This window comes from Spinacia oleracea, chromosome 5 (genome assembly GCF_020520425.1).
Source record: "Spinacia oleracea cultivar Varoflay chromosome 5, BTI_SOV_V1, whole genome shotgun sequence".
In the NCBI taxonomy this organism is placed as follows: domain Eukaryota; kingdom Viridiplantae; phylum Streptophyta; class Magnoliopsida; order Caryophyllales; family Amaranthaceae; genus Spinacia; species Spinacia oleracea.
In genome coordinates, this window is record NC_079491.1 from 16,781,122 (window position 1) to 16,804,001 (window position 22,880).

General features: G+C 35.5%; 1 protein-coding gene across 1 annotated transcript; it reads right to left on the bottom strand.

Moving 5' to 3' along the window:
* Positions 1-2,225: 2,225 nt before the first annotated feature.
* Positions 2,226-18,563, bottom strand: LOC110786041 (DEK domain-containing chromatin-associated protein 1). The gene is made up of 11 exons (XM_021990550.2): positions 17,760-18,563; positions 17,639-17,672; positions 16,515-16,594; positions 16,303-16,362; positions 12,870-12,980; positions 12,701-12,775; positions 12,522-12,602; positions 7,046-7,544; positions 6,444-6,541; positions 6,340-6,370; positions 2,226-2,707 (listed from the first exon to the last, which is right to left on the bottom strand). Exons 1-11 carry the CDS (start codon positions 18,261-18,263, stop codon positions 2,565-2,567), a joined length of 1,716 nt encoding a protein of 571 aa, XP_021846242.2. The 5' UTR covers positions 18,264-18,563; the 3' UTR covers positions 2,226-2,564.
* Between the last annotated feature and the right edge of the window lie 4,317 nt (positions 18,564-22,880).

Consider the following 22,880-nt stretch of genomic DNA (forward strand, 5'->3'; position numbering starts at 1 on the left):
ATTATTACTTTCTTAATTAATTAGGTATAACATTTAATTTTCGTAACACCCTCCCTCAAGTTGGAGCATGTGTGGGGATTAAAAATGCCCAACTTGGAAAAAAGAAAATCAAATTGTTGCTTCCCAAGAGCTTTAGTAAACATGTCAGCGAGCTGTGAGGAAGTGGATACATAAGATGGTTCAATTACACCATCTACTATAGCATCACGAACAAAATGACAATCAACCTCAATGTGCTTTGTGCGCTCATGAAAAATCGGATTCTTAGCCATGTGCAAAGCGGACTAACTGTCACAAAATAATGGAATAACTTTAGGATGATGAACTCCTAAACTCAACAACAATCCCTTTAACCATTTTAATTCACATGTAATCGCGGCCATGGAGCGATATTCTGCCTCTGCGGAAGAGCGAGAAACAGTGTGTTGTTTTTTTTTTGTCTTCCATGAAATAGGCGAATGACCTAAAAACACAAACCAACCTGTTAAAGAACGACGAGTGATGGGACACACTGCCCAATCTGAGTCGCACCATCCTTGCAAAGTTAAATTACTGTCAGCACGTAATAGGATACCCTGCCCTGGTGTACACTTCAAGTACCGAACAACTCTCAATGTTGCATCCCAATGGTCAACTCGAGGCTCCTGCATGAATTGTGATAAGATATAGACCGAATAAGCAAGGTCCGGAAGAGTCACAACTAAATAGACCAGGCGGCCTACAAGCCGGCGGTAAGCCTCAGGCTCCTTAATTAACGACCCATCAGCTAGGCCAAGACGATGATTTTGTTCAATGGTAAAGCCGCAAAACCTGGTTCCGAAATAATATCAAGAGTATACTTCCGTTGACACAAAAATAATCCTGAATCACTCCTCGCAACCTCAATGCATACATAACCAAAACGCATAGGCAATTCTGAAGAAACCTTTCAGAATTCACAAACCATAAAACACAAATAGAGAAGAAGATAAGGGGATTGGGAAGGAGAGGGAGAGATGGAAAGGAATGAAATTATAGTTTGGTATATATTCGTTGGAATCCCTGAAAACAGATATATTGAAACTCCTTTGGGAACAAATTAAGGAAGTGTATAATCTCATCTCACTGTGATATGATCTAAAAATTAGGGGGGGTATAGGGATACCAGTTTAAGTTAGGATAAGAGCTTTTAGTATGCTATTATTTATCCAAAAACAATTATTTCTCAAGCAATTAAAAAGAACCTTTAAAACTTGTCAACCCACACAAGACATAAGAAAGGGAAGATACTTTGAACTTCGATTCTGTGATGGAACTGGCATACCGACACAATGCCTTTTTAACACGTTCTCTAAAAATTCTAAAAAAATATTTAGAATATACAAGATCTGCCCTCTAACCTATTCTCGAACTTATACTTTCAATTTACTTCTAAAATTTAATTTTGTGATATACTTACCAACTGGTGAAGCATGTCTATTGTCAGGTTGATCAAAACGACTTCAAAGATGTGCTCGAAACACTAGGCACGTTCTACTTCCTAATCAAAATTAACCTAGCGACGACTCTTTCTAGGAACATTGTTCTGCAATTGCGCCTCAAGACATTTGTTCATGAAGAAGCAGAAGAGCATTTTAGAACGTCAGTAAACCTTTCCATTTGTCTAGTATACCACGAACTAATTGTTGTGTATAAACTTTCTTTAGTTTTGAGAATTTCTATAAGAATAAGTAGCTATATGCTACATATATGTTCTTTACTAATGCCTTTTGCAAATAGGACTCTTGAAACTCAACTAATAGCTTATTGTTATATTAATTGTTCTATCTATTTGTTTAGTTCGTTTTGCCATTTGATTTCGATATCTTGGGGGACCGCGCGCGCTAGCGCGCGGTCCAACAACTAGTAAATATAAAAGATGCATTTCAATCAAAGATTATCCAAAGTGCGTACTTCATCTAAAAGCCTTGTTCTAAGGACCCATAATACCTCATCCTTAACATGCTCTTTACTGTGGCCGCCAAAGGATAACGCGTGCAGAAGGTAGTTTCCCCTGCTTATATACTCTATCTAAATGTACTCCAGATTTGCAGTGACAAAGATACAGAGTTCAGAGTTGATTGGGGTTTTATTCCTCTAATTGCAAAAATACAGCACAAATACAACATAAACATCCTCAAATGAAGACAAACTACAACAATTAGAGAATGTGAATTTACTTCACATACATAACTCCAGAGGACAGATGAGCAATGATACAGCGTCAAGTTGGTGTATCCTACAAAACTCTATTGATTCTCAACGAAATTTCAACAAGAAAGGTCCACAATACAATAAGAAAATACAGATTGTTGGAGACATCTAAAACAACCTAATTAACAGTTTTTAAGTTAAAAGAAAAGAATTGTCTATGATACATAGACCAGTGTTGCAGGATTTTTCTAATCTACAAGTCTACAACTCTATGGTATGAAGAACTCTAACACAATTCAAATGCTTTAATCAATTACACGAGTAGGCTGGTTTAATGCATTGGAACAGCCAACATTATATCTCTTCACATCAGCTAAGCATCACCAGTACACTTATGCTTTCCCCGAGTCATCTGTATCCTCACCATCATCCTCGTCATCCCCATCGTCGTCATTAGACATGTTTTCAATTACTTCCGTGATAATGGCCTTAACTTCTGCCTTTCTGTGCATCAAGTCAACGCCAAAATGGGAGCCTGAAAAACATAACATATCAGCATTATACACCAAAAAGCCCTCCAGGAAGCATCAGATTCTTGCTTTACATCTTAACTACGATCATTTATGAATTTATCATATTTACTGATGCCCTTGTGCTATTCAACCTAATCTTTATCCCTAGGCATTCTGTCCACATTATGGCATAAAACTGCACATCCTATATATTCCTAAAAGATATACATAAATATGTTTGAACTGCAACCCAACCAATCACATGTGACAGCATTAAGCTGCCATGCACGAACATGCAGGTTAGCAATCTCGATATGCCTAAAACACAACTATACATATGCCAATGTGCAAAGTGTATATTTTTCATTTATGGACAGGTCACAGGTGGATACAATTCAAAATTGATGTGGACAAGGTCAGAAAATGCACTCGGATTTGTTCTTCAGATATTTGAAAAACACCACCAGTGGAAAAGGGGGCATTGTGCAATTCAAAGGCCACAATCCCATTTGCTCTGCATTCTCTACATTTGAGATGAGAGTCTTACCTAAAATCAGCCTGATTCACAACTCACAACCATACCTACAGCCATGAAACTCAGCAAACGCCTGACAGACACCCCTACAGGGCGTACAGGCTACAGCCAAGAGCTCAGCAAATACTGAGCAGGCGAGAATGATTTTTTTTGTGATGGATACAGGTCTGATCTTTTTTGTGGAGATGTGAAAAAATGTGTTAAATAAAGGAAGGGATGGGGTTATGGGGATTTTGAAATATACTTATTTTACTTATTCATTTATTTAAACTTTACTTATTTTTTACTATCTCATCATTATCTTAATCATTACCCCATTGCCTCAAAGAGGTTTTATTATCTCTTACAATAATTTTTTTTCTATAATATATATATATATATATATATATATATATATATATATATATTGTTTTCTCTTATCTTACTTTCATTAATTCCACTTTCTCTTCCTTGTTTTTTTTCCTTTTTTTACTTTTTGCTTCTTTCTGGTTTGAGAGCATCAATTATAGATAGCTCTTAACCCCCTCTTAAGGAGAGAGAAAATATAAGAGATAGCTCTTAATAAATAAGAGCTAACTCTTAGCTTCCTCTTATTTAGAGGTTGATTTAGACATCCTCTAAATAAGAGGTAGCTCTTAGAAATAAGAGGGGAGGTGATGTGGAGGATTAATAGGTGGTTGTTCTAGCTTTTTGACATTTTTGTTTTTTTTTTAAATAAAAAAACATGTAAAAGATATTTAAGAGGGAGTAAATAAGAGATAGTGTATTTCTTGAGTTTTTTTGTAGGTAACTCTTATTAAGAGATGGTGATGAGGTGTATGAAGAGAGAGATTAAGAGTGGGGAAGTAAGAGCTAGCTCTACAATTGATGCTCTGATTGGTGACAATGACGATCTCCTACGACGATTCATGTTAGCCGACGCCAAATCATTTTGGGACTAAAGCTTTGTTGTTGTTGTATGGGGTTATGGGGATTTGATGTTGTAGAGATGCAAATGAGCAAAACGTAATGATGACCCATTTTGTCAAGGCAGGAAAGATTATGAATGATTTTTGAGGAAGTTGAAGGAACTTTTTCATTTCGTAGTTAATAGTTTAAAGGAAATTTTAGTATTTATTACCTTAAAAATACACCACTTTTGTATTAACTACCTTATAAAAAATTTATTGTAATTTACTACCTTAAAATGTTATTTTTTTGGAATCACTACCAATTTACCGTTTTCTCATTTTAAAATTAAGATGTCTCTTGCATTTACTAATCGTCTTAAGTGATTCAAAACACAATTTTCTCCTTTTTCTACAAGGATTTCATAGAGAACTATATTTCAAAGAAACTCGTATTATAATTCACGAATATATTAAAACTTCACAAATATTTTTTAATTTGTTTTATCTTTTAAAAAATTTAAAAGAACCGTCTCTATGGAATTCTTATACATAAAGGAGGAGAATGGATTTTGAATCATTTAAAACGAAAAAAATATCTTAATTTTAAAATGAGAAAACCGTAAAGTAGTAGTGATTCCATAACAAAACATTTTAAGGTAGTAAAATAACAATAAAAATTTTACAAGGTAATAAATACAAAAGTAGTGTATTTTCAAGGTAGTAAATACCAAAAAAAACCCTAATTTAAATTGTAGGATTAAGAATTGGTGAACATGGCTTCAAATTGGCCTTAGCTAGAAATAGTTTACATTCTTCTAAGATATCTTATGTTGTCGAGTTTGTTGATACTTTTGAATGTAACTTTCTACTACTTTTGAAAAGGTTGTGAACAAATTCCTCGTTTTTAATACTTGGTATATTTTATATATCGTCGTAGCTGGCCTTTTTTATTACGACTTCCAACACCCATGTCTTTGAAATGATTTTGGCACCCCATTGTGAGAGCACATATTTTTTGTGCTCTACTGGGAAGTGTGCCAAAATCAGTTATGTGCAAGCTAGACAAGAAACCACAAAACTCCTTACAGCAATTGTCCCAACCTTTATAAGTAGAAGAAAACCTAAATAAATATATAAGCAGAAGAATTACAATTTAGAAAAGAATCAGTTATGCTTAATGATTATTAAGCACGTTGTATAATATACTTGATCCATTTCTTATTAGATGACATAATGTGATTTTTGACATTATTCACACAAGCCCATTTGACTTCTTTTGTGTTTATATTTTAAAAAAAACATAATCATGTAGGATTTAATTAGATTCATCTTTTTATAATTTTTTCTTATCCATAATTGAAGATATTAATGTTTCATATCGTGCATTGGCAAACGTGCCTAAAAAATTGTGCCATCTAATAAAAAACATAGGAAATATGTTTTTAGTTTGATTAATTTGTAGATTTTGGAGTGCAAAAATGGGTGGTGAAGAATTGAGAGAAAGAAAGGTAGGAGAAGGAGGGTAGTGAAGAAAATTGCAGAAATTGGGTAAAAAATTAGAGGAAATCTTAGTTTGTTGGTCCCACTAACGGTGGCGTTAACATTGATGTCAAACGGTGGTAAAAACGATTTTTTTTATTTTTTAAGTTAGTAAAACACAAATTCGGATTATATTTTTTAGGTGGTAAAACATAAATATCCAATTTTTAATGCAAATTAATAGTGTCATTCGTATCAAAATATTGATCAGTATGTTTTGGTTTTGGATTGGTTTTAAAAAAGTAAAAAACTAAAACTAAAATCAGCTTTTAGTTTTTAAGAAGCAAAAAACTGAACAATTTTATAAGCAGAAGAAAACCTTATTATATGCAGAAGAAAACCTTAATAAAAAAATAAAAAAGAATAAAAACGGTTTTCACCTTAATAAATTTTAATTCAGTTTAATTTCAGTAATTTCAGCTTCAGCATAATCAGAATCATAACAATTACTTCAGCTTAATTCAGTTCACTACAAATAATTGAGTTCAATTCAATTTGATTCAACAAAATAATACTAGAAAGCACACACCATAAAGCTCCAACTATGGGTAAGCTTGAGTAAGTTAAATCAACATAACTTCCTGCAGAAACTAACTAGGTTGGGCTTATTTCATTTTACTCCTATAGGCACATACAATGGGACCAAGTTTAATGAGATAAGAGAGGCAGAAAAGAGTTAGATGTAGCGTACCAAGCAGTCGGAGGATATCAGATAGAGTTGCCTACACCATATAACAAGAAGGTTAGAAAGCCACCGGAAAACATAACTTAGACATAGAGAGCAGATATACATACAGTATTAAAATCCACTTCTTTCAAGATATTCACTGCCTGGGACCGCAGTTCATCATTTGTTGGCTCTGCTTTAGCTTCTTTCTTTGTTTTACCTTTACCTAAATAACAGAGTGTAAACGGAGTCATCGAATAGTTATCACAAGGTGACAAGGATAGATAAATGAACAACCTCTGCAGGCAAAAGCTTTTGCATGGCAATAATAGCTCAAGAATCCAACAAAAACAGAAGATATAACAATGGGGGTAACAATCGGTGGATCAGGTTTGATTCGAGGTATCTCCTTGGTTCGGGGTTGACCTTGTATAAAAGAGAAATTTAGCTACAAGAGGTTCAGGCTTTGTCATCTTGGCTCTGATTGATCTCAGGTTCTTCCAAATTGCTCCTCTTATCATCATTGTTAATTAAAATTTTGACTCGTTCACAGAATTAGTTACTTTCAGGGATGAGGTAAAAATCCGGTTGATCAGTTCACTATGTAAGAATGTTTCCAGAGTACTTGAGGTGTAAGCCATGGAGGTCAGGACACATGTAACCAATTCTATGTACCCCTCAACTCACACCAAAAGTGCGAAATTTTTGAGATAGTAGAGTTACAATTTACCTTGATCTTTGACAGAAGATTTAGCTGCTGACTTGCTTCCTTTCTTGTTTGAGGGCTTCTCCTCAGTGGGAATGGGCTTTTCCTTTTGTGTTTCCTCTTCAACCTTTTTCTTCTTACTTGATGACCCCTTTGGCTTGGAGGATGAGGCAGAGACTTCAGCAGCTGCTGGAGACTTTTTAGGAGCAACTGCGGTTTTCTTGGCAGATTTTGCAGGGCTTTTGGCAGGTTTCTCAGAGCTACTTTTCTTAGCAATGGTAGATTTTTTCCCATTCTTAGCCCCAGAATTATCCTTGGCCGAACTCTTTGGGGTTGTCATCTTTTCTTTAGTTTCCTCTTCTTCTTGTTCTGAATCTGTCTCCTGATCACTCTCTTGCTTCTGCATGGAACCCTCCTCTTCGGAAGAGTGAGATTGGGTATCCAAAATAGCATCCTTATCATCAGCTTCATTCTCTTCTTCGTCTTTTGCTGTCTTTTTCTGCTTTTCCCCAGATTGAGTTTTCTGCTCATACAAATTTAGACAAACATTTGTCAAGCAGGTGTAGGAGGAACAGCAACTTCACATCCGATAACATCTACGGAGAAATAAATTAGAAAAAATAGCAGTATATAGCTGGAAAGCCAATCCAGCTGTAATAAATCGTGTACAACTTGTACAAAACAACAAGAGCTCAAAAAGGACTAGCAAAGGAACTTAGGTCTCAAAGCTATAATCAAAGCTGTAATAAATCATGTACACGTGAATGATTACACAGTTACACTCTTACAGTAACATGGATTTTCTTTGCTATCCAAGTAGACAATTATCTCAGATTAAAGCCAAATAAAATTGATAAATCCAGATTATGTCAAAGCCATAAGGACATTGATGGTCTAACTATTACAGATAACCATAAAGTTGTATTAAGTTTACACTCAATCCCAGAACCAAAACATATCAACAAAGCCATCCAGAAGAGAAAGCTAATTTACTAGTTGATACTTGATACCAATCCGAAGAGAGTTTCAAAATATCATTTTAACAAAGATATGTAAATAACTTTTACAAAACAAATTGCTGATCTAAGTCATCACATAGGTCAAGCAACCAGAGAGTAGTCGGAGAAAGGCCCACCAAATCTTTTTTATCTTCGGCGAGCCAGCAAACAGGCTCAAAACATCCCACCAATCCGATCTATTTAAAGTTGAGGGAAAAAAGAATCTTACACCACCTTAACAAAGCCAGCTATGCATGAACTCTAGCACCCAAAACACCATCAAAATCAACTAATATGTCACGGAAAGTCATGGCCCATGGGATGTGGAGCTTGCAAGTTATTGTTGGGAATGCAAAACACGATACAGAAGGCAGAAGGTAACGTGCAAACCAACACTATAATTATAAATTAACGAAGAGACTAACAGTTTTCTTTGATTTTATCCACCATCTAAAAACACACCCTAGCTTCTTAGAATATTTTGTACAATTTTAGGATGACTTACTAGAAACCAAAAATTACATCATTTTCACTCAAGAATGCTTCACAAGCTTCCTAAGATCATAACACATATCTCCCAAGATTCGACCCCTTTAAGAACCCTCTCTAGTAACTTAAGACCCATACCATGATACCAACACACCCCAAGTCAAATTTAAGTGAGTTACCATACATCAAACAACCCTCTACCATGGTTTCCCTCTTAAGGCACCACAACCCTTCACAAGTCTATGTCACAAGTCATACGTCAATAACCTATGACCCCTTTGTATAGGTAATGGAAACCTACAATCCAGCCTATAAATTATTCTAGATCTTTCAATAATCCATAACCACAGAGCTTTTAGAAAACTGAATATTGTATCCTAATAAAACCGCACTTTATTAGGACACGAAAGATAGTCTTAGAACAAGACTACCACAAACTTACAAAACAGAAAGATGAAAAGCTCACAGTAAAAACCTCATCTAGCAAACATGACATGGTCACACTAGATCACTGTACCTGATTCAGACGGCCATGACATGGTCAGGTTCCATGTTCACGATCACGTCACCAAAGTTCCCTCATGTTTCCTTATTTTTTCTTCATAGCTTTGTGAATCCTATATGTACCGCACACTAGGTAATTTACTAATGAACCGTAATTAGCAGCTTATTTCTTTGCCTTGCATTCAAGGCCTCAGTATTAAGTGGAAAGATCAATCAAACAAAAATAGGCTTAAGAGAAAGAAAAAAAATTGGCTCAAAAGTAGACTAGTATTCAGCAATTTGAAGGAACCAAAAAATCTAAATAGATCAAACATGAGAAAATTTATTGAAGTCATGTGTGATTGATCGGTAATGTAGAAAATTACAAGTTAGATAAAAGCTAATTTTCTATTTAAAATAGGTTCTAAAGTCTGCCTAGCCTGTTTTTCACACTAGGATATGCCTTGTTGAAATCAATGAATTTCCAGCCTCATAGAGAAAACAAGACATCCAATCACCAATAGTCAAAAGCTATGTTATCAAATGGAGTCGGGTGAGTATGGCTCAGGTACTCGAAGCGATAACATTATCGGATTGGATAACTGATAACCAATAGCACTAAAATTGGTATACATGAACCAAACCGATAAGTTTTGTACCCGATGGGTACAACTTTCGAATCGGAGATCGGGTACATGATATCCTGTTGAAAGTTTAGACTTCATAACTAGATTACTATAATTTCATTCCACACTAAATACCAACATTATCACATGATTTTGACTACATCACTAATAAATAACAATTTACTCAAATTATATAACTAAATTATTATAATATCATTCAACACTAAATACCAACATTAGCGCATGATTTTAACTACATCACTAATAAATAACAATTTACTCAAATTATAAATTGATTACTAACATTTAGGATTTTGAGCCTTTTGGAAAAATATTTAAGTTGGAAAAGCTTTAAAAGGTGTTTATCAGGTGGTTATCGAGTACGCATTATTTGTAAAGTGATATCCGTAACCATACACGATAACCGGATTTCAAATCAAGTACCTAAACCAATAACCATATCAGTTCGGCTACCCACTTTTTTGGATTGGGTATCGTTTTTCGAATAGTTTTTCTCTGTCCTAAAATAGACTACATATTCTAATAATTCAAAAAAAGCTACTCACTCCGTTCTTGAATATTAGTCCCTTTTGGAATCTAAACAATCAAAAAGTACAATTGTCACATGAATTTCAATAGAATATAACTCATGTGGGTAGGAGAGAGAAATAATTGGAGGGTTTAATGGGGACAAAAGTTTACTTGAGGGTAAACGAGTGGCCATTTGGGATATTTATAAGAGTATAAAGTACATAAATGTTAGACAAATAAGGAAATATTCCAAAAGAGACTAATAAAAAAGAACTCAATTAAGAAAGGGGACTAACATTCAAGAACATAGAGAATATGCAATTAGCAAATGGATTCGAACAATTTTCATAATTGTACCCAAAAAATCGATTACACATACTCGTTGAAATTGCATGTATGACTGGTTGAGATCGTTTGTTACTAACAAAGAATGTGACAATCCCTTAGGGTGACTTAAATTGGGTATGATGATGCAAATTTTAAACATTTGGAGTTTGGACCCTAAGACCATATGCATCCTTCCTTAGTCAAGTGTTAAATAATTTCTCTCCCATCTTTTTTCTCCTTCCACCTCATTTTCCTAACTTGACCCACCTATTTTATCCCACAATCTTAAAGGTTACCACTTTATTTTTATCTACCTTAACTCAAATTATCTATCCTACACAATTATGAAGTAAAGAGTATTATTTTAATGCATGTTGAACTTTTTATCAGAACATACATTATCAATTGATATTGATTATACTAATTAAATATTATTATTATATGACTAATATTAAGAATGTTTACCTAAAAAGGGGGCAAAATGCTTAACCATATATGTAGACTTGCAATTGCATCGCAAGTGTCCACTTATAAAGTTGCAAATACATGAAAAAGATACAAGTGTATTGATCAACGTTCAGGATGTCTTCAAAGGTCCCTACATCAACATTACCCCAAGGCTTGACACTGAGTCACATATGTGAACCAAGTCGAGTAAAGTCAACTTGATTGTATCACTATGTCAGTGTATAAAAAGGTGCGATTTAGGCGATAAGGCGAGAAAAAGACACATAAGGCGCTTAGGCGACGCCTTTGTGCGCCTGAATCAAATGGTGGGCCGAGAGTCCAAAAAGAAAAATGAAGAAGAAGAAAGCAGAATTGTCTTCAGTCGGCCCTAGCATCATCATCAACATAACTCCTTGAAGAAAGCTACACTCTCTTTCTCTCTTCTCTTATTTTTTTGAAAAGATTTACTCCTTGAAGAAAGTTGTACGCTCTTTTTCTCTCCTCTCTTTTTTTTGCAAAGATTGTCCTCCCTTTCTCTCTTATCAGATTTTCTCTCTCATCAAACCTTATCTTTATCTTCTACCTCTCTTTCTCTCTCATCAGATTTATCTTTGACTCATAAAGATCTTTTTTATGGACTAAAAATAAACTAATTTATCTGTATGTACTGATTATTTATTTTTTTATAAAATAAATTGATTTATCTTTTTTTTAAAGGAAAATAAATTGATTTATCTTTATGTACTGATTATTTTACTTTTATATATGTGCGCCTCACTTTGATGATGGGCGCGCCTTATGTATGCACCTTGCACCTAGGCACTAGAGCCCTACCGCCTTGTAGCGCCTTTCGCCTTTTTATATACTGCACTATGTCAACATTGATGAGCTTTTGAAGGATCAACTAGGAGTTGACAGCAATAGCAAGTCAAGGCTGTTAATACTCTAAAGAGTTGCCATTTGACTCCTAAATCAAATATTTCAATTTCCTTCCTATTCTTCTTCCCCGACAATCATATACTACTGACGAAAGAAAATAGTTGAAGGAGATAAACACTAGCATACTAGAAAATAAACCAATTAACATTTAAAAAGATGGTATCAACATTTAGTGTCATTTAACTGAAAAAAGAGTAAGCCTTTTAAGTCATTTAAATACATTGCTTGTGCAAAATTTGTAAGATAAATTCAAGACCGGATCTCAAGAGCCCTCTCTAAATTCTAGTTACATTCTAAAACATAAGAAATGAACTCAAGTATAGATGATTATTAAATAGAACTAAAATTTCTCTCTTTATTAGCATAGATAAAATTTGAAAACCCTACAGATAAAAGAACTACTAAACAAAAAAAGTAGAACCTATACATAACTTATTTTAGTCATACAAAGAGAACCTTATTACGGTTCAAGGAGGCCAAAGCCCCTATCAGCAAAAAACAAGAATCAGTTAAGCTTGTTTAGTAAAAGATACTCAATAAAAGAATGTATTGTGTGGATGTTATTTAGTGAGATTAAGAATGACTCATCTATTCAGTATTATTTCAAAATAAGTTCTAAAAAAGTTGATAGTGAATAAGTGAACTCAAATCATAACAAACCTTAGCAGACTTTTCAGCAGATGAAGCTTTCAAACTCCGGCTCTTCACAGCTGTTGCCCTTTTTTTCTGTGTTTTCCCTTTCTGTCAATTATGAGGAAAAATTAGGGCAGGTAATTTTCACTAAAGCCAAATTCAAAATAAACTTAAGGAACTCCAATATTAAAGAGGCTACCAGAGACCTGCTCAGCAAGCAAAAGCTCGGTGGTAGCATGTGGTGACTCCAAAAACTCTAATAACTTCACTGAGAGATCTTCCTAAAAACATGATTAAGACAATATAAATAAATATATCACAAACAGTGTAACAGCAATAAGAAAAAGGAATGTGTTTCATCATACTACTGTTCACCTTTCTAACAGAAGCTTTATTAATAGGAATATTGAGCACATCACAAAAGTCCATCAATTTTTCTTTAACACATTTGTCAAGCTTCTCCTTTATTTTACCTCGTTGTTTTTCCTGTAAACAAGAAGAAGAAGAAAGTTACAAAACCATCAGACGGGGGGATTGGTGTCCTTATCTTAAAAGTAAGTAGAAGTTCTACTACAGAATATGTTTTTATTTCTAAATGATTATGGAGAAACAGAACCAGAGTCTAGGTATGAAACACTGGGTTAAATACTTGTTACAGACCTTTATGTACCCAACAAACTGGAGGCAGGAGCTATGCACTTGTAACATACGGAGATTACAGATAGTATCTACTGCTGTAAGGATCTGAGCTTTAAAATACAATTTGTTTTACCCCCTACTCGCCCCCACCCCCAAAACTATTTACCTTCCTTGTATAACCCTCCTCACTTTCTCTTTCTCCCATATTTTTATCTTTATGATCTTAGTAGATTTCCAAAATTAACCAAGGAGATCAAGATAGCATTCCTAGAATCCGACACTTCTCTTTCCTGCCAAATCCAACATTTTTAATCTGCATGTGCTACTCAAAACAGCCAGGTAATATACTATTCTCTAATTACATATAGAAATATTTTCAGACTTAAAATACAAGAAAACATTATCCAGCATTCCGAATACATCACATATATGAGATGATATAGCTCTATCCAGTCACCTGAGTTGCAATTATGCAAGAATGTTGATTCAATTTAACAAAGTTCCAACACAAAACCCAATGTTAGCCTTTCGATTCCTACTGAGACTAGTACCAAACTAGGGCAGGATTACTATTAAGCACATAGCCAACATAATTTCATGAGTATAACGCAAAAAATATTACTCTCTCCATCCCAGATTACTTGTTACACTTTCCTTTTTCCGTCCCAAATTAGTTGTTACACTTTCCTTTTTCGTGCGTCCCAGATTAGTTGTTACACTTCTAAATTAGGAATGACCCCACAATTATTATATTGTCTCTCTTCCCACTAATTTTTTTTGTGTCCCCACACTCTCTCTCATTCAATTAAAAAAGTATCCCACTAACTCCTATCACATTCAATAAAATAACAATTGATAACCAAACAACCCCTTATCACATAAAACTTTGTGCAGGGGTAAGTGTAACAAGTAATTTGGGACAAAGGGAGTATTGGACTTCACATTACTTAATAACCATGGTTATTAAAATCGCGATTCAAATCGTAGAATTTTACGATTCTATGATTCAAATATGATCTTACAATTCTAGACGATTCAACACTTTTTCTTGACTAGAGAAAACCTCGTAATTTTGAATCATGTTGAGAAAGTTATTAATAAACTACGTCAGATCCCGTGCAATGCACGGATGTTAATAAATAATTGTTTAATTTTCATGATAAATTATTTTAAAAAAAAAATCATTACGTTTATAAAATTAAGTTTTGTCAATGTTAGATGAGAGAATAAGAGAAAAATACCCTCTACCATTTATTCAAATTATAAAATAATTAGTGTTATTTTAGAAGTTTAAGATTTTTGGGTTTTTTTATCAAGATCTATTAACTTTGTTTTTAGAATTGTATCTGTAACTATACCTGATACTCAGATTTTCGGATCAAGTATCTGATTCATTATCCATATCGGTCTGGGTACCCTATTTTATAGATCGAATATTTGATCGAGTTTCAGATTTTCATACATTTTAAAATCTTTAATAGCAAAAAAATATTTAGATTATTTTTACTCTCACTATATATTATTTAAATCAATATTAGAATAGTATTTTAGATTTTTGCTATAATGCATTTTCTAATGCAATTGACTTTTATTTGTAAATTATGTGATCTTTTCCTATTGTGTAATACTTTTATTTGTTTTTTTCAATTCTTTCCATTTAAGTATCAATATCAAATATTTTTAATTAAAAAAATAAAACTAGATGCACCAGGAAATGACACGTGGCATTCTTGGTGTATCTTTTAGTATATAGTAATAAATAAGTATTGTTAATTATTACTTATTTAGCTATTAAACAACTATATATTTCATTTATTAAGTTTTTCACCTATTATATAAGCACTTTAAATGAAATTTGAAAATAAATCTTGATTATACTTGTTCGTAAAATCTTACAATTCAACGATCCGATTTTATGATTCGATTCTAACAGTCCCTTCCGGTTCAAAGTAGAATTCAGATTTTGATAACCCTGTTAATAACCACATATATTAGGTGATATAGCTCTATTCAATCACCAGAGTTGTAATTCGGCAAGAATATTGATTTCGTTATAAACATAACACAACCAATTTTAGCCTTTCAAGACTTGAACCAAAAAAGGCCATAATGGACATATTACCAGACTTGAACAATAAATGAATAATAGCCTTGATTCAAAAGAGTTGTAAGAACTAAGAATTCAAACTACACTGTCAATTTTAACCCAGCATGGGAATCCTATTATTTCACATAATGGCAACAACTTCCATACTGACTCACTACTCCCCCCCTGCCTCCCTCCCCCCCATAAGTTGTATGCAAATAAGTGGATATCAAAGTGGCAAAGCATTTGTTCTCAAAGAAGGAACTATCTGCAAGACAAGGTAGTTGGTTATGGCCATACAAGACTGAGTTATCTGTAAGTCATGACTACAACAGCTTGCATCTCGCTAATAAAGATCTATATGCAAGTACACCAAGGAAGCACTGTTCGCTTAAATTTCCTGGTGGAGGAAAAGGAAACAGTCCTTGTCCCACAATACTCGCTACACTCACCTTTATACAAAGTTTTAGGTGATAAATGGTTGGTTAGTTATCAATTATTATTTCATTGTAAAATTAGATGTGATAGAAGTTAGTGGGGTATTTTTAATTGAATAAGAGGGTGTGGGGACCAAAATTTTGTTAGTGGGAAGAGAAAGACATTATAATAATTTTTGTGGTAAATCATAATTTGGAAGTAACAAGTATAGTCAAAATTTGGAACAGATTAAAAAAGAAAGAGTAACAAGTAAAGTCAACAGAGGGCGCATGAGTATCGAATGAGGAGAAAAAAGGAGAACGCACAGAAAAGGCAGGAGAGATCAATTGATGTTATTTAAACCCTAAGGATAATGGCCTACTCTTCAATATAATGAATTACATAGCTTTAGAACATTGGCACGTAGCATAGAATAGCATAAATATCAAGATGCTGAAATTTTCTTTTAATCAATGGCAAACAGTAACACCAAAATAATCTTATTGCACAGTGTTACATCAACCACAAAAAATTTGAGCATCAAAGGTTCCTAAACTTAGGTCTTGTTATTTCTAAATGACAGCAAAAGCCATATAAAGGCCATTCCCAAATACAAAAAACTAATGATATCACGATAAAGCTTCTGCAAAATAATAGACAAGTTACCTCATTGTCAGTCCAGACAAAGCCTGAAAATTGACCAATATCTTTCTTCAAATTATGTACCTAAAAAAAAGGGCAAGTGGCACAAGTTTGAGTACTTATCCAACAAATTATCATTAAATACACTACCTTAAACATGAAAGATAAATTTAAAAAAATATAAGTATAAAATTTATTAGACCGAATCTCACAAAAAAAGAAAACATTGAGCTTACCTTTGCTTTCTTTCCATAAAGAATTGTGTGCAGTAATTGCAAATTATCATCAGGTTTTCTCTTTGATAGCTTATAAGCCACTAAACAATTACAAAAAATCAGAATTAAAACAAGCCAGTGTGCAGTGACAAGTGAATAAGCTTGGTAGTGTCAATATGCATCCATCAAATTACTGAACTCACAACACAAGATTTCAAAAAGACAGGTACACTGAATTCAAACATAAACAACAAAAAGGATACTTGTTTAGCCAGCAGTTTAAGATGGAAAACACTATACATCAAATTAAATAACGCTCAACAGCTGTTAGAAAAGGATACATCACACTCCTTGTCAACCTTAGTTGTATGCTAGTGATAACAGACACACACACACACAGACACAACACCTTTAAATTAACAACTAAAATCACCACAATAACGTTCAGTTAATCATACTGATGGTACTTTAGTACCCTTTTCTCTTACTAATTGTAAGATAATAATGTCAGTGTTCTCTTTGCTACTGCGCACCATAGAGTGAGGCCTGTATCAACGTTGAAACATTAACGCCTTACTGCCTGATACTCCCTCTTCAGTACTAAGTATTCTAAATCAGATAATTCCCTCTATGCACATACACTCTGTTGCCATAATAAATCATCTTAATGAGGACACAAAATGTGAGCTCAAGCCAAGCATTAAGGAGTCAAATAACAGGCAAATACTCTACAGGGGGCAACCGATTCACCCCAGTTCCACAACTTAACTTTTGACTCCAAAAATGAAAGGAAACAAAAACCCAAGTCAGTTTCTTAAATATGACAAGCTTAAAACACAATTGTTAAATATTCTAATCTGTTGACTTCTATAGATATGACTCTCAATCTCATCAGGCAATCCCATATCTCCCTTCCCCAACCCAAGGATACATCAAGGATATCAGCATCTCAATCCTCTTATGAAACTAAACCCTTAAAACAAAATAAAATTGTTCTCTTTACAGCAAGAGATCAACAACCACAACACTTTACCCAACTTGTTTGAGTAAAGATGCACCCCAAAATACATCCATTAACCAGCCATCCTAACTACATATGCAAATGATAAACAATTAACTATGAAAGACAAGAAATTAATACATACCATTTGGAATTTCCTTAAGCACTGTTCCACTACCCTACAAAATATTGAAAAACAGATGATTCAAATACAAACTTGACAAGATCAAATCTTCAACAGAAAATACAAAAGCAATTAAAATCACCTTCGCAATTGACAACGATTTCCCACCGGAGGACCGACTTGCCGGTGAAGCAATAGAGTACCTCTCAACAGCTTTCCTCTCTCGAGTAGGCCTCTCCACTTTAGGAGTAGCAGCTTCTTTCGGACTCGAAGGAGGACTCTTCTTCCTCTTCTTCTTCTCTGACTCTTCATCCTCCCCTACTTCTTCATCCTCCTCCCCTTCTTCTTCACTTTTCGCCTTCTCTTCCTTCTCCTCTGCTACCTTCTTACCCTGCTTACGATCTCTCTTACCTTTGTTTACGTTCTTCTCCTCAGCCTCCAACTCTTCTTCTCCCTCGTCTTTCTCCTCCTCCATTTCTTCTTCCCTCGCATCTTCTCCCTCCTCATTCTCCTTACCTTCCTCCATAGTTTCCTTCTCTTCTACTATCTCTTCTTCGACAACCTTCCCGCCGTCTTCAACTACCGTACCTCCGCCGCTCTCCGGCTCATTCTCCGGCATCTTCTCATCTTGAACCTCCGTCGCCATGGATGAATTTACAGAAATGGAGCAGAAATCTACAGAGATGTAGCGAAAACCCTAGCGGAAAACGAAACCCTAACGCAGTGGAAGCAGTGATCGGACAGTGAGATTCAATTTGGTGAGAATTTCTGGAAAGAGAAAATTGGGTGGAGACTGGAGAGAGAGAGATAAAGAGAAGTGTTTTGGAAATTCGGGGGGGAAAAGATTGAAAGAAATAATCGATTGGGGGGGAAAGAAGAGAATTTGGGGGTTTTTTAGGGTGTGAATTTTAATTGATTTTGGATGAGGGCGGGCTATGTAACCGATTAGGCGGGGTTCAAATTTTCAGGACCAAAACATTTTGTAAATTCAATCCGCGGGGTTTGCAAACTTTTGGCCGGAATTTTTCAAATTTTATTTGGTTAATTGCAATTTAAAAAAAATGCAATCTTGATACAAAATAGAACTCTTTTATGATATTAATTGTACAATTCTAGTCATATTAGATTGCCATATAATTATGACTATTGTAACACTAAAAATATAATCAATGGAATACACTCCAATCGGGAGAGTTTTCACAAATCTAACATGGTATCACAGCTTAGGTACAACCAGCTTCCACAAATTAATTTTGTTATTTTATTTTACTCTCAAAGTTTTGTCCTTTGTTCAAGGAATCATGGTTGATGATGATAAGCCCAATGCAAACACCCCCTCCGTCTAATGATTATCACCCCGTTCATGCCGTAAGTAATATCAAGAACGAAATTCTTATGATTCTTGATAGAGAAAGAGGACAATATTCTAATTGGGTGGAACTTTTTGAAACTTATTGTCATGCTTGCAATATCCTTGATCACATAGATCCCAAAACTCCAAAACCTGACATATTCGAGGCCCTGTGGAAGCGTCTCGACTCAATTGTGAAAAAGTGGATCTATGGGACTATCTCGACCGATCTCCTGCAAACAGTTCTTTATCAAGGTGCTACTGCACAAGAGAGTTGGTCACTTGGAACAGGATTAAGGCCCTTTTTCAGGATAATAAACATACACTGGCGGTATATCTTGAAAATCAGTTTAATTCTTTACACTTAAATCATTTTACTGACATTACTGCGTATTGTCAACAGTTGAAAAACTTGGCATATCAACTTGCTAATGCATGTTGATCAAGATGTGTCCGAACAAAAGTTGGTGTTACGTATGGTTGCAGGTCTTGTTAGTACATGCTATGATCAACTTGCCATGATGATACAACAATCAAATCCCTTACCTACGTTTGAAGAGGCGAGATCTCGACCTTTTCTTGAGGAGGAAAGGAAAGCTAATGATCTAACAACGGCAGGCCAACTTTTTCTGGCCCCTCGTGACAACCCACCACCACCACCACATCAGCCACCGTAGGCGTCGCATGGCCGTGGTAATGGTGGGGGTGGGTGAGGCAAGGTCGTGGTAATAGGGGTAGAACAAGGCCAGGGTCGTGGCAAAGGACGTGGCAAAAGCAACAACAACAACAAAGGAGGAACTAATGGGCAACAACACAATCAAAACCAACAAAGCCTAGCCCAATCCGGAAGCCATGTTCAGCAACATGTGCAACAACAGGCCCCAGTTTGGGCCCCACAATAATGGGTAGCTCCTCAATGGGCTACAACACCTTTTCCATACCCACAAGCTCAGTATAGAGGCCGGTGTTGTACATCAGCAACAATATACGGCCCAACCTTGTGGCCCACCTGCCTCCCAACAAGGTGGGCCACAAGGTTCTTTTGGGCCATATATAAGTTTTGGGCCATGTTCAGCTTGCTGGGTACCAATGTCAAACGCACGTTACTATTTCAAGCTGTCACATTGCAGCAATCATCGACCCAACATTTTTAGACCCCGCCTCACCGGGCCAGCGACGTGTCACCTTTGACCCAAAGACATTTGGTATATCCTACAACTATCACGGCCCACACCTAGTCTAGCCCCTTGCGCTACACTCCTCTGCCTTTGCGCGGAGCTACCCCAATCACTCTGACCCGACCTTCCCCTTCCTCACCATAAATGCAAACTCGTTCACGTCATGGGATTTTTAAATCAAATTCTAAGTATGTTCTTATTGTCCGTAACACCCTAATAATTCCTTGTTTTTATAAAATCATTTTCCAACTTAAAATAAAGGAATTACTAAAGCATTACCGCCACCGTGATAACGGTTAAGACTATTACCAGAATTACGCAGCGGAAATTAATGTCAACTAACTTTTAAAAACATAATTAATGAAGTATCGAGTCCTCCTACCATTTGGAACCATAATGGCCCAAAACATAAATAGTTCAAACATTTCAAACATAATTAAAGTATTATTAAATAGTTTAAAATACGAAAACATACAACTCTCTCGATCATCCCAAGCCACATGATTCCGATCTACCAACCTGCTATATTATTCTACTCCCCATCAATGCAAGTGCAAATGATAGATCATCATAGGGTCATTAAGGCAAAGGCCATGACCAAAACACACAAAGCACGTAGTCAGCAAAAGCTGAGTACTTACAAGAATAGAGTGAACTGAAACTAAAACATGCATCACTCACTAAGTACTAATCAACATGCAAAAGCCATATAATGATTAACAAACAAATCATTAATACAAGACTCGACTCTTGACTCACAATTTAATTAGAATAAGCTTCGAACGGGCCAAAAGAATATTCCATAAAGGAAAGAGGTGATGGGAGCCAACCATACACCAAATAATAAATAATAAATTCGGGCCATACCGAGTGTCGGGCCATACCGAGTGTCGGGCCATACCGACGGAATTCCTGCGCATATTATAAATGAAACAACGTCTTGTATCATTAGTAGGAGTACGAGCTTTCCGGCAAGACTCCCCCCATTGTTCATACTCAAGGTATATACGTTCCAAGAGTTTTGAAGCTTGTTCTGGTTGCACTTTACGTTTATTAATATTTTATTAAAGGTGAACTCAAGATTCAACAACGTACATTCATTCAATTAATAAACACAACCAAAACAATCTTATTTTAAATGTTTTAGGACTTGTGATCAACAAGGCAAGACACTTGTGAAATTACTACCATGTTCCTCCTCACCAAAGTGAGACTCCACATCATGCACATTAACATGAGGGTTGTGCCATTGCACAACAAACCTAATTCATTTCATACATAATATTCCCAACTGAACCCTACATGTGCGGTGGCTTACGTGAGCTAACCCTTCACATATGGTAAAATAAATAGTACAACGAGGTACGAATAATTGGCTCAAAGTATGCTAGACATCCCGTACAATAGCATACAAATAAATAATCCATCCCTTGCATGTGAAACAAACTATACATGCATAAATATTGAGCAACATGATTGACAATGAAATCCATACTCATAATAATTCCAACATGCTTGTTCAACAATTAATCCAATAAATCCAACATCACAAATCACATGCTCGTTCACCAAAATAAACATGATTCCACATAATATAATTCACATCAACAACAATCATGTAATGTCCCTTGACAAAAGTGTGGTCGCCCTAGACTTGTACGTACCTTGAATACCTAAGCGTAGGGGCCACTTTGCAATAACGAGCACTCAACTAGAAATCACCTCCTATCATCAAAATAATGAAACTTAAATTATTTCCATGTTCATTAAATTTCCAGCAACTTTATAAAATTTAAAACCTCCTTTAAACTTTAGAATTCAATCATTTTTCGATAATATAAACGTCTCAATTTGTAAAACCAATCCCTAGTACGAAAACATATTTTTTCCGCCTTTAAAATTAATAAAAATCAACACTTTAAACCTTGATTCAAATATGAAAATATAATTGATTATCATAATTAAAATCATCACCTAATTATGCTAATCAATTGACTCATTAGGTCTAGGTTAAAACCCTAACTTGAAAATCCCAATAAAACTAGTTTATCATCATAAAAATCAATTCTTTATTCAATAATCAAATCAGAAAATTCGTCCTTTAATAATTAAAACAAGCCTAATGAATCACAACACGCAAATCCTCAACCACGGTATTCATAACCGGTTCCCAGCATTTTAATTACTCAAAACAATATTAATATTATAATTTAAAATACGGAATTTAAATAGAATAGGAAAGGAAGAAGAGAATTATACCAATCCGGCCTATAGCACGGAACACCCATGAATTAGAGTGATTGGGAGAAAAGGAATTGAATTGCGAACACGAACACGAACAACACAAACACACACACACACACACGCGTGTGTGCGCGCAAGGACGAAGGGACGCAGCAGCGCTTGCGCGCGGGACAGGGCACACGACACGTTGGGGCGCGCACGCGAGAGGAAGGGCGAGAGAGCGGGGGTGTGCGCTGAGCACATAAGCAACAACAAGGCACAGCAGCAGCGCAGGCACGAGGGCTCGCTGCGGGCTGCGGGCGAGAGACGAGAGACGAGAGGGAGTGTGGGCGCTGGCGCGCGAGGGGGCGAGTGAGGGAGTGTTGGGCGCTGGACGCGACAGCACACGAGGGCACAAGGGAGAGCATCAGCGACGCAACAACACGAGGCTCGTGCTTGCAGGCCGAGTGAGCCGGACGAACAAAGGGAGAGAGAAAGAGGAGTGTTGAGC

What these genes read in the sequence shown, in the direction of transcription:
- LOC110786041 (XM_021990550.2), bottom strand. Translation starts at nt 18,263, where the DNA reads ATGGCGACGGAGGTTCAAGATGAGAAGATGCCGGAGAATGAGCCGGAG. An exon ending in GCTTAAGGAAATTCCAAATG is followed by an intron (nt 16,595 to 17,638) that starts GTATGTATTAAT and finishes GTAATTGTTTAG; the next exon opens with TGGCTTATAAGCTATCAAAG. An exon ending in ATCTTCTGTCAAAGATCAAG is followed by an intron (nt 6,542 to 7,045) that starts GTAAATTGTAAC and finishes TCTGTTATTTAG; the next exon opens with GTAAAGGTAAAACAAAGAAA.